Source organism: Strix uralensis, chromosome 5 (genome assembly GCF_047716275.1).
Source record: "Strix uralensis isolate ZFMK-TIS-50842 chromosome 5, bStrUra1, whole genome shotgun sequence".
Classification (NCBI taxonomy): Eukaryota; Metazoa; Chordata; class Aves; order Strigiformes; family Strigidae; genus Strix; species Strix uralensis.
The window spans coordinates 73,319,030-73,346,647 of record NC_133976.1 but is presented as its reverse complement, the minus strand read 5'-3'; the positions used below and the strand labels follow the sequence as shown (position 1 = coordinate 73,346,647).

The window sequence follows — 27,618 nt, the reverse complement described above, 5'->3', positions numbered from 1 at the left end:
GGAAAACTGATCCCTTTACTTGAAACACTACTAATGTTCAGAGATTTAAACACTGACTCTTAGTAACAAACAGTCACTTTATATTCTAAGTTTTAATCAGAATATTAGCTGAGCCTGAGGTAATGAAAGCAGAGGTCTTTGTGGCCACTGCAGATCAAAACATGGAAAGAGGGTTACCTTAGGATGGCTAAAAATATTTTGACTTAAATAGCAACATAATAGTTTAAACGTAATGTGTTTTCAGCAGGATGAAGTTTTACATTAAAGATAAAATGGGACAAATGACACAGCACAGGATATTGTGGCTGAAATTTGGACACAAACATACTTAGAGATCGCATTGACTCAATAAATTTAGAAATACATTCTGGGAGTTCTATGGTATCCTCAAACTTCAAAACTTCATGTTGAGAAGCTTTTGCTTTTCCTTCTGCATTTCTCTTATACAAATGAAACACAGAGCTCACAAGACAAAAGAAATGGGAGAAGGAATCAGAGCTATCTGAATATAAATTTGATGAGAAGAATAAGGTCACCACAGAGCACAGACTAATCTCAAAGACCATTGTGGAACACGAAATCCAACACCACCAACCTGCTCAAGATACCAAAAGAAACCCACTGACCCCTATCCACTCAGCATTCAGACAGAGTTCGAATCTGCCAGCTTGGCTGCTAATCTTATTTGACAGTATCAGATTTGGTTCCTGTCAGCTGAATCCATTACAGGACATCAGTCGCACAGAGTAAACAGGGTGATCAATGAATTTCTTGGTCCTTCTGCACAGCATAGGCTAGCAGAGACATGAAGTAAAAAGACGACTTGGACAGCTCCAGCTAGGGTAAGAAATTAGTCACTATGCTTACAGTATTTTGAGCAATATTTAATTTTAATGTGTTATTCTAATTCCACTTTATTTTGATTTGCTAATGGAAAAGTTGCCTCTAAGGCTCTACATTTACAGTATGTTACGCCAACAAAATCCTTTGCTGTTTTGTCTGATTCCTTTTACACAGAGCAATAAGCACTTGCCAGTGGAGAAAAGAACTGCCCTGGTCTCCCCATCAGCACTGCAATCCCACTGCCACCTCTATGTCTGGAGCCTTCTCACTTACACATATGTTATTAAAATCACATTCCTGACCTCTCACCCAGCAAGTGGGGCATGGAGTATATTCTACAGTGATATTAGAGTACCAGGTACTACCCAAATATGATTTATAGGACTGCTAGTGTTTGTAATGAAAAGTTTAGCAGGTGGATCAGGCTTTGTCTTCTTTTTAAAAACACGCAATTTTATAGATTGATTAGGTATGTTCTTCTCTGGATATCTCTAATATTAAAGCTAAGAGTCACTTTTATTAATTCTTGAAGGGAAACTGAAAATCTTCCTCACAAGAAAATCCACATACTCTCAACAGTTGTGTTGCAAAATATTTGAGAGAGTCCAGATGCCTACAGCACAGTATTAAGTGAAAAGAGAACATCTGCAAACAGAAATTTATTCACAGAATGCTTTCTATTTTCTGATTGATTATTCTCTTTGAACTCTATATTAGCTTACGGTTTGGGGTAAATTGCATTCCTGGTTTTATTTGTGTGAGGTCCCTGCCTAGGAAACCACAGAAAACACTTTCAAGAATATTTTCAAAGGCTGGCAGGACACACAATCATCACCTTAGCACTATTCCTGGCAGAACACTGCACTTGTTTATTCATGTCAGCTCAGTTTATGTATGGCATCCTCCCACAGTGACAAGAATTGAGGTCTGTGCGAGTCAGGTGATGCCAACTTCAACAAAGTCAGCTTAAGATTTTCTCTGCACATGGAAAGACTAGGCAAACAGCTACTGAGGTGCTGACGCCCCTTTCTCCTGACTTCTGCATCTTGGATAGTGTTGTCTTAACCCTGGGTTAACCTAACTGCTTTCACAGTAATAGACTGCTATGTCTCTAATTATGCATGGCAAGTAAAATCTTACAGTACAGCTCAGGTAACTAGTAGTCCTTCACATAACAATGGGCTTGCTAACTTGACCTGCACATACCATCCGATTTCTCATGAAGCTTTAGCGAAACAAGCACATTTGTTGCCACCTTCAACACAATAGCCTTCCTAGGTACAGGTACAACAGGTACCTCTCTTCAGCTGAGTACCATACATAAGACTTAAATTTCTTCCCTGTAAGAACAATGTATGGAAAACATGTGGGGAACCACTGATCTGTCTTCACAGAATTTTCCAGTAGCAGTAAATAATACTGTATGACTCTGTTCCTAATATGTATAGCCACACATTAAGCATGTAGAATTCCAAATTTCTAAGAAAAACTAGTACATTAGTAGCTCCAATGACTACCAGAATAAATACAATAAATGACACAATATTTCAATTTATTCTTAAGCTTTCTTAAAATCTTGGATTCTGTAATTGCAGTCTTAGCTTTCAGAATATTCCTAGCTTACAGCTTAGAGAAATCACTAAAATTTTCAGAAGTCCACAGCGAGTTTCAGAACTGACTCAGGAGCTTGAGTCAATAGGATTTAGGTTGTACACATTTTTTCTTATTTTTATTGTCATCTCCACTGTACAGTAGCAATCAGGGTATTATGACACTGGGTTTAGGAAGATGTCAGTGATGCCTAGAAAAAATAGTGCTCTACTCTTTTCCTGAGACTGATTCTTCCCATCTACCTGCCACCTGTTCAAACCATGGCTGAACTATTGATTTAGATCAGTGAACCAAGTCATACTCCATTCAGTTATATCAGAAGGTGTTATATCCAAGCCCTGATTTCTCTGTAACAGCAAAACTCAGAATTTGTATTCTCTGTTGGTATGACTACATTAATGGCAGCAAAAGGAACAGACAGAATAACAATCCTGAAATATGTGTTTAGAGCTTGCTGTGGTTTCTAACAAGAGCTGGCTCCTTTTTAAAGTAGATGTTGAAGTAATTCTATCTATGTTGACACTCAGAATTCAAAGATAATTGAGAAATGTACAGAGAAACACATAAAATTAATTTGGTATGTAAGGTGAAAGTTGCTTTTATCCTACTGTATATGTTGCTATGTGAAGGCTCCAAATACCTGAAATGAGCACAATTTAAAAAGGATGAGTTTTACAACATTCTATTACTATGTTGCAAACATACCATATAAACACAAAAAAAAAAGAGTTAAGCTGTTTTCCTGATAGCATAGTCTGCATTTAAGACTTAAAAGCTATGTTTACTGACTGATTTTGAATGCAGTGGTAGTTCAGAAGACTTAATTCTCTATTCTGGACACTGATCTTTTTACTAATTATGTTAGAGTTGACTCTTCACATTCTTATACAAATTGCAGCACTATCCAATACAGTCTGTAGAAGAATTAAGAGTGAATTCTTTATGAACATACAGCCCTCAGTTATCTGCGCAACTTAGTCAGATTACATGACTATGCCAGGGAGCAGAGGTGCAGACACCTGGCTTTGTGCAGAGCCAGTCTGGTTCTTGCTAGGGTTATAAACTCAATGCAGGACAGATGTACTGCTTCCAGGGCCTGCTCAGGTCAGAAATCAGATCAACTGTTCTTCCGCAGTCTCTAGCACAAGGTATTAAATACCTAAACACTATGAACTCAGTTCTGTGAGCTGAGCTTAATGTCTGTAGGTGTCAGCATAGGTCTTCATGTAGCTGGTGCTAACAAGCCTTGTTAGAGACACCCAGCTCCCATTTGCACATTCCTCACTAAACATGATCCACTCCTGAACTGCCTCTGATTTGGGAGAGTCTATTATAGTTTCAAAATGCCAGTATAAGCCCCAATAAAGAAAGACCCTTGGAGAATTTTATGTTCTACTGAGACATTCACAGCAAATAAAATACTTCCAGAGGACTGGATTCATTTTTCTACTGAATATTAATCTGAATTTACCATATGGAACAGACCAATTACAGAACCATGCCAGCTTGGGCAGTATACAAAAATAAAAGGGAATGTTCTCACTGATTAATTTATCCTCCCACTGAAGCCACATACCTTCTGGCATTGACCTAAGCTAAAGGGCTCACTGGACAAAACACAAACTTTCTACAGAAGAAGTCTTAACTCCAAAATAAATATTGATTTATTTTTTGTTTTGTTTACAAAGAGATTGTACATTTTTAGAGATATTTTTAAAGGTTCCTCCATGAATTGAAAAGTTAACCACAATATCCTCTCCACCCAATAGCCCTCAAGATAAACACCCCAAAACCAGCTCACTGTTCCTTGTAGTTCTAGGGTGGCAGGTGGCAAATCCACTTTTCAGATATTATACCAACAGCTTTTCCCTACATACCTGCAGTTTTCTTGAACAGATGACTAAAAGGCAGAGGATTATGAAGGTATGCTCTTTTCTCTCAAAACATTTGTTTTGTGAATATATGACAGAAAATGCACTTCTTCCTCCTCATAACTCTCTCTAGGTGTCTTGAGAGAAGCTAGTTATGTTTTAACATTGACCAGTACTGTCAACAAGTGAGGCCAGGCAGGATCTCACACTCCTACCCTATTCCCAGTGAAAATTCTTGTATAGAAAGATACCTTTTCCTTAAAAAAACCCCAAATACATCACAGGATGAAACAACAAACATCCCAATGCTGTATTTTATCAACGTGTTTCAATCTTGAAAAGATCACTTGTGAAGACAGAAGAAAGGTGATTGTGCATGATGATTTAATTGTTGAGCTTTCTGTAAAGAACATCAGCAAGGATGAAAAAGATGTTATTATTTTTCAAAAAGTATAAATATCTTCTTGGAATTACATAGATTCTCAGGAACATAAATGGATCATTCTAAATATCTATTCTGATACAATGGAATAGCCTGATAATCAACAACATTTTGTATGTGTTAAAATCCATACCAGATTGCTACATTTTACTGTGGAGAATATGCTAGACTGTATTGAATCCATTAAATCTATCATAAAAACATCATTCTAAAACATTCTAATGTTTTAGCTCCACAGCAACTCCTTACTGAAAGAGAGATGGAAAATCATCTTTCACTGTTACTGTAGATGTTACATTTCACTTATGATATCTGGAAGCAAACTATGTGAATAACCTAAAAGCAGTAAGCAGAAAATATCTCTCTCTCTTCCCCCCCCCCCCCCCCACTCCACCTTTCAGCCACTTTTTATTAGTAAAAAAAAAGAGATTGCATATTTCGGAGGAAGAATCCAATTTGGTTTTGTATTGTGGTGCTATATGAGAATCCCATTTGGAAGAATCCAGTGGAGGACAAATATTCTCAATGATTATTCAGTAATATTACAAGTTAAGAGAGTAGAATAATTTTCTGTATTAAAAAACTACTTTGGCCTTCAGCTAAAATAAAATCAAAACATTCTGAATAACTATCAAGAGTATCTATCAATGGAATATAACCAAGTCTTTTTGTTTTTAAATATTTTGTTTAAATTCTGTACAATTTATTTGAAGAAATATGTTTACCTACCATAACAGATGGAATTATGACCATCTACTGAAGTCTCTTAACTTGTTAATAAAGTACATTTTTTCAAGACCCCCATCTCTCATAGGCAGAAAAGTATCCCTTTTTATTATTTAAAAGTAAGCAGAGAAACATGTTTCTAGCTTTGTAAGTTTGCCACAATACTGCATAGTAATTTCATATATCTATATTCTTTTCAATTACTGTAATGGATCAAAACCTGCAATTTACATTTTAAAATGTTTATTTACCTAATACCTACTTCCAATGATATTCTGAAATGTAACTCTTTCTTAAAATAAACAGGTATGAATCTAGGGTACGTTTCTAACTAGCAAAAAAGAATGAACAAATTTAACGAGACGTTTATGATTGTAAACTAGCACACTTTCACAGTTATACTGACTAAAGCAATTTCAACTTCTACATAAACCTGAGAATAATCAGAAAAGCCATCTCAGAACGTCAAAAGATATTTACTATGTAACTTGATTTCTGCATGTGGACAAGGCCATATGCACCCATAGGTTCACTGAACATGGCTAAAGGAAAGCTACATGAGGGTAAAAAGTTCAAATAAATTCTCTTAACACTCTTATGAATGTGGAATCTTTCTACCAGTTTTACCCACAAATTTTCTGCAAGCCTGTTTCACAGCTCCTTTGGCTTTTTACTGTTTTAGCTGTAACAACACAAATATTTTTTGATGCGTGACCGCCATCTTTTGGACTTCTACTAACACTACAGTTTTTCAAGCCAGGGGATTGAAATGCTGCCTTCACACAACATTTCATATTTGTTCTTCAAGAATGTCTGAAAGCAATAAATTTATGCTATAGTCATTATCCATTTGATGTTCAGATATACACTTGTGACTTACATAATACGGGAATTTATTAAGCATTTGTTATCAAAACACAGTTTTGAAAATATTTTTCCTTTATCTTGGAATATGCATCATAAAACATGAAAGCCCATATTTCAGGTGTAAGTACAGGCTTACATGCAAGATTTCCCATACATGCTGGCAGTAGCAGTGAAGGCTCAGTGAGTTGTATACTACTGGGACACTCTTCCTTTCTCTGCTCTCTTTTAGCTACAAGATCATTGAAAATAAATCCCCCCAGCTCAAGCACTGCAACTTCCAATTTAGCTGTGCCAAGGCAAAATAATATTAGTGACTGCATGTTAGTGGAGCATGTCGTAGAAGTGTGTATTCATCCACAGGAATATGTGTTCACTTATACATATACATTTGTCTTTATGATCAATCCGCTGGCCTAGAGAATCAAACATATAATCAAAGACACAACATGCTCAGAACAAGCAGTATTGAATGGCTATGGTATTGTATAACCTAAGCAAGGAGAAAAGAAATAGTGCTTTTTATCTCTTTCTCTATGAAAAGTCAGTAAGTACAGAATTGCCCATTTCACCTCTGTCTGCAGGATGGCAGCTCTTTGCTCTTTAGCTGTAAGAGACTCTTTCAGAACTTCAATATGCTGCTTGCTATCAGAGAACTGATTTGTGAGGGTCTCCAGCTTTGTCTGCAAGGCCAGCAACTCAGTGTCTTTGCGCGACAGCTCCTGTTTCACCTGACCAATCTGAAAAAGAAAGAAAAGATGGGCAAAGGAAAAAATAATTTATACTTTCCTTACAAAAATAACTATAAATTCACTACCAACAAACAGTATGATACTCTAAACTTATCCCACAGAACTGTGAAGCCTTCAGTTATCTTGAATGGAAGGCCAGCAAAAATTTGTGTCATGAGCAAAAGGTACAAGGAAAAAGAGGGGGGAGCTATAGCATCAGTTTCTCAAGAGAGGTTCTTTTTAACAGTCGGTCTGTTCTTAGTCATCTTTCAAAGGACTGACCAAAACCAGTTACTTAGCAGGGATAAATTTTTAATGAAGATGAAGCAGAACTGTAATGAGAAAGCACCCTTATCCCGCAATAAAAGATGAGATACCTACAGTTCTCTCTCAGAAGGATGATGTTTGCTTTGAAATGTCAAACCGGTGAGTTTCCATCCATCTATCAATCCAGCATCGTGTTTACAGAGTATGTAAAGATGCCTCTACTTTTCCCACTATTTACAAAACCAGCATTTCAATCTTCTAAGAAATACCTTTTAATTTATGGAAGCTTCTTAAAGCAAATGCAAATATACATCAAAAAAACATGAAAACTGTTTGTGGAATTGCACTTTCTTGAGAGCAATTTCCTAGATTTAATTTAGTGAATTCAATCAGTATGGAAATGCCAATTTATTTTAACAAATGTAGGTTGGATAATCATTTTAAAAGACAAACAGTAAGAAATGTTAAAAGCAAAGCACTGAAATGACATGAAATCTCATTCTAAGTGCAGTCATCACCCAGGACAATTTTGATGTCAATCTGGAGGAAAAAAATATATTTAATTAAAGAGGACAGAGAAGTCTTAGATGTAAACTTATGTCCAAGTTTACAACCAACTTCCCGGTTTGCCTCCAATAAATCTCTCAGAATAAAATACCAATATTTTACTTTTATGTATTATATAGCAGAGGTGGACATACCTCTAAAACCTAAACAATTTTCCCTTTTTTAACGGAACAATTTTGTTTGTAACATTAAAAAAAAAAATCCTTCAATCCCAAAAGTATGTTGTCCAGTGCTTCAAAACAGAAATTAAAGGATGTCACAAACTAAAAAACAAGTCCAGGTCATTGTCCATTTTTGGGAATGTGTCAAGAACAAAACTGATATAAGCTACAATTTATAATTTGTTTATTTTTATTTTTAATTAGAACAAATGCATATACTAGTAGAAATAACTGAGTGGAAAAGCTTGGGTAAATGTGGTTTTGTCTTGACAACACTGTTTCAATAATGGGCCATTAAAGAAAGAAAACTCTTTACTGAAGAGTATTAAAATAGCATCAAAAGATGTCATCAAGGACTTCTGTGTTCCAGTGTGAAACAGTGCACATGAGGACATAAGGAAGAAGGGGAGAGGAAGGAGGACATGTATCTCAAAAAACCTCAACCAAACTAATTTTTTTAAATGAAATAATGGGAAGGAGTATAAGAATTTGATTTATAGAACTATTCAATAGTTTATTGTTCACTTAATTCAAACATCCTAAGTTGTTTTTTTCATACTTTTACTAGAAGAAAATATGTCCACAGAATGATTTCAGTGCCTATTTAAATTAGATACAAAAGTACTGATGTTAGCAGCACTATTTCTGCTGTCAGCCAATACAACCAGATGCACAATACTGCTAGGCACAGCAGAATACCTGGGAAGAGATGAACTATTTACTGCCAGTTATGTTTTCTGAAGTATCTAAACAAAAAAGCCTCCTTAAAAATTTCAGATGACACAAGCTTTTTCAGCTAGTAGGCAGCCTAAATTATAGTAAAACTTTCTCAAACCTGTTCCGTCTTTCTTTGAAAAGACATTCTTTTTGGAGTCATCTCAGAAGGGATGTTTACCCTAAATACTTGTGTTTTGGTAAAATGCTCTCATCTAAATACAATCACATTTCACTACATTAAAATTCTGAATTAGTACCCTAAGATCATTTTCTCTAGAAATCCCCATTTTAGAGCTGTAAGCCCACACTGCCAATGCACTAAAGCTCTTTAGGAAGAATGCAGCTCGTACCATTCCAAGTTGCAAGAGAAAGCATTAAGTGCTCACATCTCTATTCTTGGTGAGACACTACGATCATTCAGCAAATGCACTAATTTCACAGCAAAGGAATAACCTAAATTCATGCTGCTAAAATTAAACAATCATTTTTAAAAAGCATTCAGCATCCAGCTTTTGTTATTTTTGTGAAGCAATGTTAAGAGGGTTCAGCACATGTTTTCAAATTATTTTTGTTCTACTAGGGAAAGCAAATCTCTTTGAAAGTCTGGCCCCAAAATGGGTGCTGAATACTTTTGAAAATCTGCTTCAATAGAGAAGAATAAGCTACGGCTAAAACAGCTCATACCATTAAAAAACAGTAACAAAACAAATAGAGATGTTCAGTTGAAGAATGATGTTATGGACACCAAAACCATGTGAACAGAAGGCAGCTACAAGGCTGAGCAGGCTGTTAGTTCTGTTACATCAAGTTGTAAAGAAGGTAAGAGAAGAAGAGCTACCCCAAAAGCCAGAGTGCTAGCAAGCCCCAGTGAATGGCCACTGCACACAAAAGATAAATCTTACTGCAGAGACCTCGGCCTGGAGACCAGCCACTCTCTTTTTCAGGTCCTCCCCTTGAGCCTCTTTGGCACTTAGCTCTTCCTTCAGTTGCTCTACCTGTCACGACATTGTTATGCTTTTAAATATTTATCATTTGTCAGCTTCTAGTTAGCCCACTTCAATCCAAGTAACTAAAAGTGACAAAGAACTGAACAGAAGGATCAACACTGGTCACTCATTTTCTCTTCCATTCTTCGTTTAGTCTTCTCAAAAGTTTAATGTCTCTGTATTTTCATATAGGCTGCCAGACAAGAATTTGATTATGAAACAAAGATGTATAGTTATGGTTATGTTTATATATGTCAAGTATGAGGCATTTCACCCAATGGTTTTGAAACTGGAATTCACATGGAAATTAGGACAGGAAAAGGGACATTTTTCAGTTTAACAGAAATAAAGTTAATTATCAACATACAGCCACAGATGACTATACAATACAATACTGAAAAAAATAAATGTTGTGCAATTACAAAACAAGGTATGAGAGCAAAATATCAAGATTGGAGCTGGCTATGAGTCACAGGTGAGTTATCAAAAAGGAGCAAATTTTCTGCAGAAAAATAAATGAGCAGACAATAGTCAGAAGAGGTGCCAGAACTGAGTAGCTGAACAGATCTAGAGGCCCACAGAAGGAGAGGGGAAGGGGAAATTGGAGAATTGGTAACTAGGAAAGAAGGAAAGAAGAAAGAAGGGATGAAAGGAAGAGGTGCAAAAACCATCTCTCCATTCCTAATTTGAAGGGGATATCCTTCAATTCTAGAAGCAACTCAGTGGGATAAAAGGCAAAAGTATGAAGGAACAGATGTGATTATCTTGAGGTAAATCAGTGAGCTGGCATGAGGGAAGTGGGAGAAACATACTTACTACATGTTTCTACTTCAGGGCAAGTAACAGTTCTCCAAGAAACTTTCTCCACCTTTCTTTTTTCGACAAATAATTTCAAGCAGGATAAACGCAGTAGGTTACAATTGTTCAGGACATAGTAGAGTAGTTTTCAATCTCTGTTCCAGGGATTTGTACACTGCTTTCAGGGAGTACACAAAAGCTACCTAAGAAAAGCAGGACTGCTCACTATATACTTAAATTTACTGTACAAGGTGGCCTGAATCTTCATTAGAATATGTTAGGGCTCACTAAAAGACTGAGAAACACTTCTTTGGGAGAAACAAGGAATGAACTGACTTTTGGCTACAGACAATTCAGTAGCCAGTGTCCATCTTTATACCCGAGGATCAATATGTCTCACTGCTATATTTGTCTTTTATTTCCAACAGCATAAATTAATGATGGCACCACCACTGTTGTAGAATCTACTCTTATTCTGACTCTGCTAATGGAGAGTGTAATAGAAAGCCATTACAGAAACAGTTCAGGCAGCACTTTTCAGCCTTTACATAGTAAAAACACCTACTAGTTTTAGTACAACAGTTGCAAAAAGAAACACTCTTTTTTCAATAGACTACATCTGAAAATACTCTAGACCAAATAAAACCTAGAACTATAATGAATTAGCAATGGTCTAAAAATAAACACAAAATCCTTCTGATATAAAAGGAAGTCAGGTGTGACAGTAAAAGAAGAATTTAGGCCATTGACCTTACTGAACCACCATTATAGTATTTTCAAATTTGAATTTAAAATTCTCTTAAATATTTTTAAGTTATTTTAGTGGCTTCATGGAAGAATACAAATAAATTCTGTTTCCCAGAGTCTGAATGGGAATCCAAACTGTAACTCTTTACTGAAGTATGAAAATTTCCCTCATTTGTTCATTAAGCTCAGTTTGTCTTACTACTGTCATTTGTTTTCTCAATACCTTATTTTTCATGAATTTGGAATGACTACGGTACACTTCCATTTGCTTCATTTCCTCTTCACGTTCCTCTGTGCTCAGAGCTCCATTTGACTTCAACATCTGAATCTCCTCTTCCAAATCCCGGAGGCCACGCTCCATGGAAGAAATTTTTGAATCCTGAAAACGATCAGAAGAGACAGATAAAGATACACAGTTAGATGATTTGTTAACATACCACTGCAGTAAAAGGAAGTAATTTGTTGGACAGGTAGCTGCCCTTGAAATTTACTCCTGAACTTCCTACAGAAATCAGTCTACACCTCTTTACATACCATCTGGCTGAGGGCTCAAGTACTCATTTTTAAATTTTTTATACCTTTCAAGGAAAGCAAGAGTTTAGTACTTAAAGAAAACATGGCTAGGGGCAGGGACACAGTATATGATGAATAAATAAAGGAACATGAGAAAAGGTTGCTTTGTAATGCAAAGACAGCATAAAACAGAGGAATTCAATTGAACAGCAAAATGTGACTGCAAGAATGGCAAAAAAATGGGTTTGTGCTACTAGTAATTTAAGTGGGGTCACAAATGGAGAACATAAAAAGCACCATAAGCAAGGAAAAGATGCAACAATCTAGTTTTGACCGGAAAATCTAGTTTTGAGTGGATAAAGCAGTAGAGGACCCTTCAAGTATTCTGTCTCATATATACAACATATAAAAAATTTCCATGGTTAAAAAAATATCCATCTGGAAAAATAAACAAGTCAATGTACCATTATCCTCATAGTTTTACAGGACGATCAGAGGTTTTCAATCTACTTGGTTTTCTGTTTCTTTAGAAGTCTTAAATGTTAGGAACAGCAAGAACAAATTCATACAGCACACAAGAGCTTCATGCATACATACATGGATATGTAATTATGAATGGTAATCTCTTAAAGCAGTCTATTTTTTTTATTAAATTTCTACAAAATATTTAATCTCTCCTGAAATACAGGTAGGATTTGAAACTATCCTCCATTCTTTCATAGACCAATAATTCATAATTTTTTTTGTGTCTGATAATCAAAGCACAGCTGAAAAAAAGCATGAAGGATTTTCACATATAGGTTTTCATTCATGAGATAAGACTTTTCTAAAGGACCATTATGAAGATCTAGTCAGATCTCCTGTTTAATTTTTGATGCTTAAGTTAAGACCAGTAAAGCGGACTTTTGCAACAAATAAATAGAGAGGCAATAAGGTGAAGTGATATGTTGTAATTTACAACAGGATTTCCTTTCAGTGCTCACATCATTTCCCAGAAATACCAGTGTTTTCTCTTTTGATAGTAAAGATGGCTTACTGTTACTAGATGGTTGATTAGTTTACTTTACTATGGACCACAAAGATGATTAATAGAAGGAAGATGGTAAATGAAAGGCTCCAGAGTAGAAAGATGGGCAACGACTATGGAAAACATTGAGATGGAATAGGAAGAGCTGGAAGGGAAAAAAAGAAGGAAAATAAAAGAAAAAGGCACAGATAAAGAAGGAGAGAGAAAGAGATGATACAAAACTGGAAGAGAATAATTTGCGAAGACAGTTTCGAATTTTTTAACTGTATTTGTCCAAGGCCTGTCTGATGTACTTTATGGACTACACAATACGAAATATGATTGCACAAAGCTGTGTAAACCACACACTCCACTTGTGGCTCCTGAGCTCTTGGCAAATTGCCATTGTTCCATTAGATACTTGAGTTAATGGTTTAAGAATTCAATCACGTCTAGAAAAGTTAGGTTTATGATGACATACAGACATCTTTCTAGCTATATGACCCATTCTTAAAGCGGGTTTTGAGTTTGCAAATTGCTAACTTTGTCAACACACAGAATGCAAATCAACGTTTCAAATGTTGATACCATAAAAAGAAAATAACCCACATCATCACTAAAACCTACTAATTCATCATTCCCATCCTTGTAATACAATGGACTTTTGGTTAACTGAAAGAAATCTGTAGGCAGATCTGTAGACACAAGGCAGGTTTCTATTGTCTCATGAAGCAGCTCTGCCTCTTCACTGATCAATAATAAAGAAGTTTAAAAAAAGAAATTGTAAAAAATAAATATACTTATTTTAACTTAGAAGACTGACAGAAATATGTTATTTGGTAGAGTCACCTTTCATATGAAAACCCATTTTCCAGAGAACAAACTCTACTGCTGCCTATATGCAATCATTTACCTTCATCTCAATAACAGTTTGCAGAGCCTTTGTTTTGGCTGTGTCAGGAGCATTTTCAAATCGACGATGGATCTCCTGTACCAGCAGAAAAGAAAGCAAGAGTTAGCCTAATGGTATTTTGTCCCACCTACCAAATACACACAAAATTGCCATAAGGTTCTCTTTCTAATACACAGCATAATTCAATGCTGCCTTCTGATGCTACCAGTTCATACATTTTATCATTTCTCATAGCAATAAAAGCATAGGCAAAAGTTTATTCAATAGAATTACAGCCTCAGTTAAAAAGGCACACAGAAACTGCATCTTCAACTACCTACTTCCTCAAAATAAACTGTTGAAATGACAGCTGAGTCTACTAAAAACTCCTCTCATCTGCCTGCTAAACTGATCTAAACTATTAGTAGTTTCTCATGGAAGACATACACGTAATTTATTTGACCAGATGCTTACTGAAACAATAGTGCTGTGGTTTCTGTTTCAACAAGCTACAGGGTGCAGCTGTGTTGATAACTCTAACTTTTTTACTCCGGAGTAGGAACATTTAATTATGTGTGATGAAAATCTTTCTCCACTGGGCCTTGAACGTAGCTGGAAGTACAAGACTGCATAGCACATTGCTCTAGAAGCTCAGAGTAAACAGACACAAGAACACAAAAGTCCATGTGATATTTCTGTTGATGTGAATTCATGGAACTAGCATGCTTCAGTCTGCTTGCTAAGGAATAAAACAATAGAAAGCTGAATCAACTTGTTCTGCTGTATAAAGTAGTTAGGGGTTTCAAACCAACAAGTGGGAATACAAGAGAAACAATACAGTGTTTAGTGTCTATGTGCACACACATGGTTTAGCCACCCACTCCTCTTAATAACCTAAAAGTCAAATCTAAAAAGCCATCCACAAACTTATATTTTCAATAGACATGGTGAAGGGATAACATTTTGTACGGTAGTGATATGTGCAACTTGTTCCATATGATTAATTATTTGAATAAGAAAGGCAGAGTTGTATAGTGCTGTTCAAAATACTGAAAACACTACTTATGTTGTAAGATTGTTAAGTGTTCTTACATAGCTATGAAGTGAGCAAGATAGAAATGTGTAGTAATATGACAAGGGCCACAAGAAGAATTTTGCATAAATTTGGCACAAGGCCATTTGCATAAATTGATGCCTGTGAACAGTAGAAAATCCAGTATAAGGTTTGTGTCTTTAAATACTTGTCTATTTCCTGAGAAGCTATTTTTACAAATATGTTTACAGTGAAGTGTGGTATTTTCTGAAAAATTACCTCCTGAAAAAATAAACCAGAAAACCCCTATAAATATATTTGTTTCTTCCATAGCCAAAACTTGAGAGCCTCTCATCACTTACATCATGTAGACCAGAGTGGAGCAATACTTTTATTATTCTTCTACTTACCTATACCTGCATTCACATAATGGATTTACTCAAATCTGAACAGTCTAGACAGATGTTTCTTTTGGCCCAAGATCTCCTCTATCTGCCTGTAATACATGCCCAAAGCGCAGTGAGCATTCCTCTCTGCTATTCTTCACAACTGATGTCCGAAGCACAGCATAACCAGTAATTTCTCATCACCAGCCTTCCATGCTGTTGGTCTCTAGCACTCTTCCACCTGCCTACAGCGTTAGGAGCATGCTTCTTTTTGTCTACAGTTAAACAGATATGGCTTCCACCTATTCAACGGGTTTTAAATGAAGTGAGGCAGCCACTTTATCTTGAATACGCTGATGTTAGAGGGAACATACTACACTGAGATGCACTTTCCAGGGGGTTGATCACAGAGCTATCTAAAGACTGCAGGCATTATCGCTGGAATCATCTCCTCAGCAGAACTGTAAGTTTTGTCGAATCAGACAGCAGTCAGTCCAACCAGCTGAACCTTTTTCTACCATTTCCTGTGCCCATCCTCAGAAGAAGGAAAAAAGAAGCTGTCAGCACACAGGGTATCATCAGTACAATCTGCACCAACATGGTCATATCACTTTTATTATCTACTCCATCCTCAGCATTTTTCTTGAGACACATCAGTGAAACTACCTTTCTAGTCTGTCTCCACTACTATTCAAGCTGCCACCCTTTCAGAGGTAATGTTTTAGAGATTCATTTGGTTATGCTGCTATACATAATGTTAGAAAAGAAACTCATCATAAGGTTGAATTTGCTTTAAAAATGTCCTTTCAACTACTCATAGGACAAGTCTGCCACATATTCTGTCCATAGAAACTCAGCGCTTATCTCACTACCCTCAATCAAGGATCAGAGACAAAATTCATAGTGCTACATATTGCCTTAATAAGCATAAGCTGTGATGAGCTTCTATCACTCAAGACCAGCCTGAGCATTTACAAACATGATGGGAAGCAGATCTAACACTCTCCACCTGTTTCTCAGTGCTCTTACCAGTACCTGTCATGAAAAACATGACTCTTCTTCAGTGCCCTCGGTCTTCCTCTATTGGGAATGATCTCAGCTGCCTTCCTTAAGGTAGCTGTGGTATGTCTTCCCCTGTTTCCATCTCAACCAGATCTAATGTGTTGATTCAAGAATTGCAGCATAATTCCAAGATAGGGTGGCTGCCAGTCCTTCTTAAGAGCTCTGGATAGAGTGAGTGAGTTCCTGTCTCGACACTGGCACAATGTTGTTACAGACACCTTTTCAGTATCTTAGCATGTATGATTCTGTAGCTAGACTGAAGCCTTCAGAAATTTTCAAAAGACGCTTTCGTACAACTCGAGTGATAGGAGTGGCTTCCTCCTGAAAAATAGCCATATCTGAAGACTGCAGAGTGGACACGGGGGACTCCATTCATGAATTCACCAAACGGCATTTTACTATAGAGGCATTCAGATACTTTACTGCTCTGGAAGAGCAGGCTTGTATCTATTTGGCTGAAGTGAACAGCACTGCTTGGAATGATCCATTGTACAAGTACACAAACATCTGAATAAGAAAGAAACATGCCTCCTGACTATCCCTCTGGAGAGGCTCATACATGCCCCACATCCTTCGGTCCCTTCTCAGAATTCTCAAGTCTTTTCCTGTGAATCCCAGGCTGAGAGGAACAAGAGGGTAAGACACTGGCCATCCTTTTTGTAAATTCAGGTGTGGCACATTAAGTGAGGGGGCATTTGAGAACATTTGATGTAACACACATACTATATTGCTGTAATACCAAATTATTCTGTAATCTCTGCTTGGCTATGAGAGCACCTACTAAAGATACACATATAATCAACACAACTCCAAGAATGTCATTTGACTCCTTTGAGAGGAAACTAGTAAAAACAGTCCACAGTTGAAGACACCCCAGTCACATCTTGGCAGCATGCTCAAATTCATGTCCACTTAAAAAAAAAAGTTATACGGGAGGGGAAGAAAAGAGGGTTTGAATCCCCTGAATTTATGAGTTAAAAAGAAGTTGCTTTTCCGAACTTCAGAACTCACGTATGGGAAATCAGCAATAATTCTGAAGATGAATCTTTAAGCTTAAAAAGGTGAAGAAAGATCTAAGAGTGAAAAGTATCCTAGTCTGAATTGCATGAGCTTTCACTAAACGCAGGAAGTTATATCTCCAGCTGTTCCTGTCACAACAGTTGTACAACCATCCAAGGACTGTTATTGTAGAATAAAATGAAAAAGCTTGATAATAGAAAATAAATTAAATTCTTGTGTACTTTAAGAAACTGAGAAAACAAAAAATAAGATGGTCAAAAAATAATATGCCAAAAGTCTAATTATATATTATTTTTATTTTAGTAGTGCAATTGCATACTAGATAATTTCCAGTTGTGCAGACATGGTCTCTGAACTGAGAACATAAAAGCAACTACAACTATGAAAATAGATAGAATACACAGTAGGAGAACATCGTATCACTGAAGGGATGATGACAGTGTCTACTTTTTACATGCACAGCATTTTCCCAAATAAATTCTTCTAAGCTTTTTCTTTAGAAATGCCCGTACCTCCACTGTTTGAAGTGACGCTTTGCACTTTGGCAGAGGAAACATCCTATTTCTATCATCTTAAGTAATTCCACCATGATTTGGATGACATAACCTGCTGAAAAACACCACCTCCCACCTCTTGACTGCATAGTAAGGACATAATTTTGGCAACATGCTGACAGTTCTAAAGAGCCCGAAAACAGGGCCACAGGCAGGCTGAAGCTCCCTAGAACACAGGTTTAAGTGTGGCTGCTGAAGGAAGGTTGTGCACAGACATCCTTCTTAATTGTGAAATACAGGTTACGTACTTACCTTTCAGTGGCAGAATGGAGAAATATTAATATATTGTGTCTCTGATGTATGCACATTCTATTGTGGACACACACCATGCAGATGAATGAAAATTAGTGTTTTCATCTTCAAAACAGGACTTTGAGTAGCAATTAAAAGCATAAGACCACACACAGATATCAGGATCAGAAAAATACAAAACTAATCCTTCATTCCTTGCAAGTTATCCATTCTGATAAAGCATTATTCCTTTGTTCTACTTTCATACCAAAAGAACATTCACATGTAACTGATATTGTTCCATAACAGACTAGTAAACTTCAGCATCTTTCTACTTTTGAATGCAACTTAAATTATTACAAGGGATGCCTCTTATATGTTTGTTTTATGTTTTTTATGTTTTTATATGTTTAATGATGCCTTTATCTTTAAAAAGATAACCAAAAAAAGCTACTTGTTCCCAAGTTTTGTGCAACATACATGCTTTTCACTGTTATTTATTATTACTGTTAAAAATATGCACTATATTTCTCTTTCAGTTAAGCCAGTGGGAACTTCTAGCCACTAGATATCATCACAACATTGCCAAGAATATTGAAGAATGCTCTATTATCCAATTTCTGTTCCAGATTTTATGCTTAATACCCCGTTATTACAAGCTAGTAGAATTTCTACAATTCTTTCATATAAACAAGAAAAGCTTTAGGTGGAGGGACACCTTATTACCTGTTGGGCAATAGTGCTACCACTAGAGGTATACTGTGTGCACTTTGCATGTCTACAATTTTAAAACTATACTGATATATTGAAGAGAGTTCAAAGAATGACTGCAGGAGCATAATTTCTCTTTAGAAAAAAAATCAAAACAAAAATTATTGTGCAAATTGATCACAACTTTAATGTGCCTTCACAGGCAACAAAAATCCAAAATGGATTGTTCTGTCCAAAAAGCGTTAAGATTCAATAACTGAAAACTAAGGGCTAGAAATAGTCAGAAGTTTCAAACAGTGTGGACAACTTAACGAGAGCTGGGGTTGGTACATCATCACTACCAATTTTTAATTAAGAATGGCTACTTTCCTTAAAAAAAAAGTCTACTTCAAAATAGACAGAAACTAAAGGTGTGCATCATATTACCTTACATCTGCCAAGGAGATCTGCAAGGTAGCACAGTAGCCCTATGAGAAATAATACTATAATTTTCTGGTCAGCATAATTACACAGAACAGCTCATCAAAAGTGCTACGAACACTGAATATGTAAAGAACAGCTGTGATAAAGTCATTTAAAGACATAAAGACATAAAGACCTAAAGAATGACAAATTCTGTTTTTTTCTTGACCAAGGAATGCCAAAATAATTGAAAATTAGAGAATATAATTTAGAACTGAAGGAGTCCTCAATACTGAGCAGTATCAGGACTATGTCTTTAAAATATTAATAAATTATACACATTGTGTAATAGTGAAGGAAGGAATTTAATCAGAACCTTTTTTTCCTTCATAACCTGGCCACATCATTCATTGTTATTCCCTCAATTACTGTTGCCTCTGATTTTGCATGGGATTTGGAAGAAATGTGAAGGTGCACTCTCAAGCAATGATGTTTTTATAATGGAGTACACTGTATGCTTAAAAATACAACTTATCTTCCAGTAGCACCACAAGATAAACACTTTCCAAAGCAAAAAAGGACATGCCTTCCATTTCTTGAAGAACCTATATAATCTGACAGCATGTATCACACAGAGAATAGGAAAAACATGCTCTTTCACACACTAATTTCTTTTTTAAAAAACTGACAAAAAGTATGAGGTGCAATTAAAACCACAGCTGTAATTCTGACTTTTTTTAATCTTAACTGCCCTTCCCATGTCTTTATATGATCAAATGTGATGTTCTGTGCAGGATGTTTGCATCATTCAGTGGACTGGAAAGTTTTAGTTAACTAAAAAATACTTGGTTTTATTCTCCAACATGTAGTTCAGGCCATCCTATCATTCTTCTATAAAGTGACACATAAGACATTCCAAACAACAATGGTATTCAAAAAAGCAAACTGTATAAAGAATAAATTATGGATGCCCTCAAGTTGCAATAGCCCCATTTCTCAAATTTTCTCCCGCAAAAGCTCTACATGTTTTAAAATTACTTTTAGACAAATCAAGTGATTCTGATAAAGATGTAACTATTTTAATTATCTTGATTTAAATCCCTTCTCCCTGCTATCCTATTCTGAAATGTCAAAAGAATAAAGCAGCAGCAGAAAAAGCAGAAACTTAATTTTTTTAACTCATCAGAAAGATGTCCCCTAGTATGATGGTAGTAAGAGTTCCAGTTACTGAATCAATCTATCTACCCCAGCAAACCAAAAATTCTCTCTGAAAGTGTGTCTTATTTATGTTGCAAAGTCTTGGAACAGGACAAAAGTGTTCTTTGAGATAACTCTAATTGCTCCAATTAGAATTTCTAAATCCTTCTCTGAGCCTGGAGCAGAAAAGGGTAAGAATTTTAACACACGCATGGAAAAAGAACTTCTTTTCAAAACTTGTCACAGTTAATTAAAATCTGTTCAGATAAAGTAAAAAACCCTTTCTCTTCCCTGGGCATTGTTCAGCAGTGCTCCAATGGTACATCTACATGGCACACCCATCCTTTCTCACTAACCTCCTTGCTGCCGCTCTTTGGCCATAATAGTATCAAGTTTGATAATCTATAGCTAAATCAAGTATATGTACGTTGCAGTCTAGTCCGCCTGCTCGCTCCTCTGACAGACAGCTACTCTAAGTGGAGACATAATAAAGAGTGCTCACATAAATTTGGTGTTACTTCTTAGAATAAAGTGAGCACTGTTCAAAATAGCTACAGTGATCCAGTCTTGTAATAAGGTCATACTAGATAACTGTAGTACAGTTCACAAACAAGACTTTGTGCAGCGGCCATTTCAACAAACACTGAAGGTGAAAAGAAATAATAGCTTTTTCTGCCATAGCCTCTTTCCTTAAGTTCATTGTAAATGAGTACCCATATGAATGATCCATTTCAGTGACTGTTTTACATACAAACCCCCCCTTTATTTGTTAAGCGTTACATCCCTAACTCCTTAATTCAGTTTTGCACTCAGTTGTATTAAAAATCCATCTTGTTTGAATGGGCCCAGTTATTTAAAAAAAAAAAAATCAAAACTGTAATTTAATACCAAACACAGTTTTTGCGAAGCTGCTGTTGATTTCCTTGTTGCACACCACTGTAACATGCAAACCTTGAACCTAGAACTGACTCCTGAAGAAACCTTCTAGTTAAACAGCCTTCTTTCTGTTTCTGAATAAAAGGCTGTAGTCAGCCATCAGTCCCAGACCTGGATTCACAGTTCAGGGAACAACTGTCTAATTTTTATCTATCAAATCAAACTGCTGTTTCATTTTTTATGAACTATGTTGCTGTTCTATTACACTGATATTTCAACGAATACTTCACCCCACCTCCAATTCCTGCTTAGCCTCAAAGGTTAAGCCAACCACTCCCTTCTCCCAGGAGAATGCTATAGCTACAAGATCACAGTTTGATTTAAAGGCAGACTTGGTTTTGGCCTCTTGCTGAAGGTATTGACAACAGTCACATACAGCCTGTCACAAGACACTTGCAGAACCTATATATTCTTCATTATAAATATGTGGTAAAACTTTTATGAAGGAAGAACTAACACTGTGCACAACTTCTACTGCATCTTTTCAGGAAAAGCCAATGGTTAGGGCCATGTATATTATCAGGACTCTGAATATATGTTATACAAGGCATGATGGGATTCATGGCTTCATAGGTGTATCAGGTAGATACCAATAAGCATACTGGTCAATGACAAGAAGAGAACAGATTTGGGAACTTCCCCTCATACATCCTCCATAGTTATTATGATATGACACAGCGCATAGGGATATAGTGTAGTTGAGAACAGTCAGTGTTAGGTTAATGGTTGGACTAGATGATGGTCAAGATATTTTCCAACCTAGATGATTCTGTGATTCTGTGAGACATCAAAGGATACCCCTACCTGAGCAGGAGAAATGCAGCGATATGTCAGTATATCTTAGAGACTCCAGTTACTATATGCCATAGCACTGCTCTGTGAATAAAAATGTATTTAATTTGCAGAGTATGTATGTCCAGTAGCACCCCAGAGACAAACAGGTCATCAGATTAACTGCTGTTGTAAAGTCTGTGTTGATGTCCCTTGTGAAGGAGTAAGAAAATGGGACAGTGCTGCCGAAGTTGTTTGGCAAATATCTGACAATAATACACAGTAAGCAGCCTCTTTTTGTTCCCCCTGGGTAGAACCAATACAGATAAGTTTTGGTTTTATCCTTTCTTCTAGGCACATGAGAAATTTGGCCTAAACTCTTTTCTCCAAAGACTCTCAAGAAGTTACCTCTTTATTGACTGTGATGTTAGAAGTGTATGATTTCCATTCTTTCTTCAGATATATATTCCTAAAGACAGCTAGTAATGAACGTTTCAAAAGAGAAAGGTTTAACTAAGCTGGTATAATAATGTTGGACTCTCCTTATTCCAAGTGTCTAGAATACCAGATGTGGATCAATCACATCATATTCTGCCACAAGTTGCACTGATATTTGGTGTATCTACTCTCTATGTAGCTGAGAAAAACACATTTCTACTCAGTGCATCTAGCATTTTGGGGGGCAGGGTGGACAAGGATGTTGTCATAAAGAGCACAGCAAGCTGCATTATCTTTAGAGTTATGTGCTGTCACTGCCATCACTGATAATTCTGCAACAGGTGAGTCTGGAACAATGAGGTGGCAGTTAACGTAACTTGGGAGCTATTCTGGAAACTGTAGTCCAGCTGCTGGATTTCATCAAGTATTTCTTGCTGGTATGATAATAATCTTGTTTCTGAAGGTTAAGTCTAGAATACCAACAATAATGTGAATAATTTTCACTAAGACTTAAGAAGGGGTATTCAAAACAGCAGCCATCTTTTTATAAGCCATGAAGCTTAGGCTTGTTTTCTAGGGTAGAAGAATGTGATGCAGACACACTGTCATCTGTTGAAGTCATGGCATTCAAATCCATGCCTGTGTTCAGATGTTCAATGACACATTTAATTTTTCACTATTTTCTGTTAATGAGAGACTGTCCTCTGTACCAGTGAGTTGTCACATACATCCAATGCTGGATACAGGATCTCTCATATGGACTTGTATGGAAAGATTGCTTGAGTTCCCTGGAATTCCGGACATTTGCAAAAAGCCCAAAAGAGTCAAATTGCTTATGGCAATACCTCTCACTATCTGGAGGAGAATCCATTTCCTAACCTGGATATGGGAGACAGAGAATGCTCTGAGAGATGATCAAAGATATGCATTATCTTCTATATGAGAGATGGTTAAGTAGTGTTGGACTTTTCAGCCTGGAAAAATAGAGAACTTGAAAGGGATATGACAAATCTAAAACTGAGTGGCACAGAGTCTCAGCAGCAATCACCCATTAACTGTGTCTTCCAGTGAAAGAGCAAGAGGCTGTCAATGAAGCTACTAGGAGACAAGTTCAAACTCAAAAGAAATGAGGCACGTTCTTCCTGCAACAGACTGTAGAAACCACTTATCAAATGATGGTATAGCTACAAAAGTTTACATGGGCTCAAGAAGACACTGACCATGTGCTCAGATGTCAGATCCATGGAGGATACTAAACTGACAAGTCACAAAAAGGTAAAGAAAACCCTCATCTGTAAACAGTTGGGAAGGTGGGACAGCATTACAGAGAAGTATCATGTTTGCCTTGTTCTTACCCTTTCCTGGGTGTCTGCATATGGCCATTATGTGAAACAGAATGTTGGCCCAAAGGTATCGTTGGTCTGAACCAGCACAGCTATTCCTTGGTTATGATCTTATCACAACCACAAGTCAAGGCTCTCTAAGAATTTCCTTTCCTTAGGAAATTAGTGCAATCATTAGTACAATCACAGTAATAGTAATAGTGATAGCTGAAGAAATCAGTGAAGTCACATTTAATTTTCAAGGTCAGACTGCTGGCCACTGCACCTGCACTGTCTGTCATCTGATGACCTTGAGTCTCAACATCACGCTTTGAATTACATGCGGGCTTCAAAGTTGAAGCAAAAAGGTATCCTTCCATTTTTCAAGATGCAGGTCTTTATTATTATTCCCAGTAAAGATTTTTAATCAGAAGTCTAACACAGTGGTAAAGTCAGAAACAGTACTAGTAGATTCTGACGTCTCAGAACTTGCTTTAAGTGAGATGGTTAAAACTGCTATTAAAGTTTTTCTCAGTTTTTCTAATGTGTTAGAACATGAAGCATAAATGCTGACCTCCCAAGCACATGCAAATCCCTTTGAGATACTAACGCTTCCTTTAACAGCAGTATTTAAAGAAGAGTTTAGCATGCCTTTCCAGATACTGAGAATGCTAGATATAGAACCATCAACTTCAAGGCAGCTCAAAAATTCCATAGTTAGTATCTGGGGTAGCAAAGGGCTAAAATAACCTAAAACTATCGAAATACAGATAAACACATAATAGAAGATTAGCTGAGGAGAGTGATGTAGACACACCTAAGAGGTTCTGCCCAGAGACAACTTCCAAGTGTGGACCAGTGATAGCGACTCTGAACCAGATCCTGCAGAGTAGAGCAACTTGGTGCTCAGGAAGTCATATTCGGTCAGCGACAGTTCAGTGACATCCTCTGATATTCCCCAGCCTCCTGGAGCCCCAGGCATGAGACCTGAGTTTCAGGCAAACAAGTCTGAGTTCAGCTAGCTCAGCCTAGCTCAGAGCTCAAGGACAACACACTGGTACTAACAAAACCCAGTTCCATAAGGAGATTAATTTGGCATCTCTACATATGGCAGCATGTTTCCAAGGCTATTAGGGTGCTCAGCTTCAAGGCTGGATCCCACATCATATCAATGGCTTGAGCTACAAATTACAGTATACCCAGATTACCCTTTTCAATGTATTAGAGCTGGGTGAGCAGCAAGGAGTAATTAATTTTAAAATGTTAGATAAACAGCATTTACACTTTCAAAGTCAGTAAGTCATCTTCACCTTCTCCAGGAAATCTTTTACCATAAAGGCTACGATTTAAATGATTGATAATTTCCAGATATGTGTGAATGAAACAAGAATTCTTATCTCTCAACATCTACTCATCAGTAGCAGAAACAAACGTAACTGCTTTCCTAAAAAATTGCACAGCTCCTGCCAGCTTTTCATTTATGTTGCTGGACTTAAAGCAGAAACAAATGAAAGCCATTTGGGGCTCTTCCTGAAATAGATACAAGAATTGGAACAGAATTATCATTGGTTGCTAAATAAAGGAAAAACTGTAGTGTAGAAACTCTGGAATCATATTATCTTCACTCCAGACACTCAAGAGATTACTGCTCTAAAAAAATAAATCTGGCCTAAATCTGGCTCAGAAATGCAATGGGCTCTAGCTTTCTTATATAAATGTTTGCAAGAGCACAAGTACAATGGGTCAGGCCACGGAAAACATACGAATAAGAGGTATTAAGAAGGGGGTTTTTGCTGCAAACACTCATCTCAAAAACTTCTGTGCCAGCCTTGCTTCCCTGGCTTCCTAGAGAGGGGGCTTAAATCTCATGTATGTATCAGACTTACAAAAAAATGCTAAACCACGAAGTAGACATACAATGCCCCAAACAGGTCAGATTCACACACACATATTACACATACATGCATAGCTATCAATCCATGCATTCAATCATACAGATGTATGTAAAATAATCTTTACAGAAAATCTTATCATTAGTGAATACACGCATATATATACACATACCTCTGTATGCACACAACATGTGCTGTATTACTAGCCTTTTAGAAGTTAATATTAGAATACTTTAGGAGGCTGGTCGACAAGAGGAAAATGCATTTAACAATATCAACAAATTTAATGACACTGGTCACACAGCAACTAATTTATTTTCCTTTATTTTTCTAAAATGTTTCTATGCAGCCTATATTTTATTATAATTAATTTAGGATGATTAATAGTGAAGAATGCCTGCCATCATACTCCTCTAAGGTGCAATACAGATATAACAATGTTTTTTCTTTTCTGTTTTCAGAGGGACGGGGGGAAGGGGTTACTATGTGTGCAGCAGTGTCCCTTTAAGTAATCTTTTTTTTGGCTGTGCATCCAGGGCAGCTAATAGTTTTATCAAATACCCTTCACAGCAAGACGACTGTTTCCATGGAAACTGTAGAGCAATCATCCATTACTCCTGCAAAGACTTCTCTCAGCTCTCTCCTAAATACAGGTAGCTACTTTCTCTCAAACTAAAATAGAACCAAAGAATGAATTTTACAGTCTGTCTGACAATTCACCTCCAGAGCTTCATATGGAGACTATGGGAAAAGTGAGGCCTAAAGCACAAAACCCCAGAAACCACACACAAGGAAGCCATAAAGAAGTTTTAAAACAGGGACAAATTCTGTCAAGTCTGCAATGTAAAATACAGCTTATATAGAGGATAGAAGATTCTTCCCTTACAGCTGTTAAATGGAGATGAGATGGAGAAGAGCTTAAGATTGGAGATGAACCCAGAGCTTGGTCACTTACCTCTCTCAGCATGTTGTTTTCTTTTTCTTTCTGTTCGAGAAGGCTCTCCAAGTGGTGCACATGCATCTCTGCCTCAGCCAACCGTCTTGTTCGCTCATGGTCTTCCTCAGTGGCTTTTGCTGACAGACCTTTGCTTTGCAACATCTCCAGCAGCTTTTTGATGGACTCATCACGTGCATTTAAGGTCTGCTTCTGTGTCTCAATACGCAGTTCCATCTCTTCTAAGGTTTTACGTAGCAGGAAGAGTTCCTTGGCCTGGCGTTCGTGCTCTGCATGAAGTCGTTGGAAGTTTTCTTCTGTCAGCTCTGCCACAAAGGGCTCACTGGTTCTAGTGCTGCTGTCCTGCTGGAACAGCTGGTTCAGGTCCCGCTGGATCCGAAGCTCATCTTGGAGAGCCTGCATAGTCATTTGCATATGCTAAAAGAATAAATAAATAAAATCAGAGGATTCTCTCCACTGAGAAATAAAGAGAACAGTATGAGCCACGTCAGTCCTCCTGAACTAGCAAGAGGAAACCGCAATACTGACAGACCAACGTTTTTTGAAAGCAGAATTGAAGTGGAACTGGGTTATAATACAGAAATTTCAAGTCCCTCCTTCTGTGCCTGGTAGAGGTTGATTAACACTATAAACCCAGTTGTTCAGGTGACTCTCCCACTTTCACTAACTTGAGTGAGTCATTATTTCAAATGGGCGAATGTCCGTAGGCATTTGACAGTAAGCTGAGATCTTAAAATATGTTTTTTTCCAAATCTTTGCCTACTCTATAGAGGAATTCTGCCTAAGAAGTCCTAGACTAGAATTACTATTTTGTCAAAGCAGAGGGACATGCGACTATTAGAATTTACATAACATCTAATAAAATGTAATCAGCCATGAAGGCTCCCAAGGTCTTCAGTACTAAATGTAGTGTTAACTACACATAGCGCAGATTTCCCAGTTGACTTACAGAAGAAACTTCAGCAT

General features: G+C 36.9%; 1 protein-coding gene across 10 annotated transcripts in view; it reads right to left on the bottom strand.

The window, feature by feature from the left end:
- Positions 1–27,618, bottom strand: part of ERC1 (ELKS/RAB6-interacting/CAST family member 1) — a 305,039-nt gene that overhangs the window by 209,246 nt on the left and 68,175 nt on the right. For 6 of the 10 annotated variants that reach the window (XM_074871663.1, XM_074871668.1, XM_074871665.1 and 3 more), the window contains exons 3-7: positions 26,653–27,069; positions 13,764–13,838; positions 11,555–11,710; positions 9,712–9,795; positions 6,930–7,097 (exon numbers count right to left, since the gene is read on the bottom strand). In XM_074871663.1, the coding sequence (XP_074727764.1) occupies positions 6,930–7,097; positions 9,712–9,795; positions 11,555–11,710; positions 13,764–13,838; positions 26,653–27,069 (900 nt within the window). The remainder of the gene's footprint in view (positions 1–6,929; positions 7,098–9,711; positions 9,796–11,554; positions 11,711–13,763; positions 13,839–26,652; positions 27,070–27,618) is intronic. The other 4 variants (XM_074871666.1, XM_074871667.1, XM_074871670.1 and 1 more) reach the window with 1 other exon arrangement.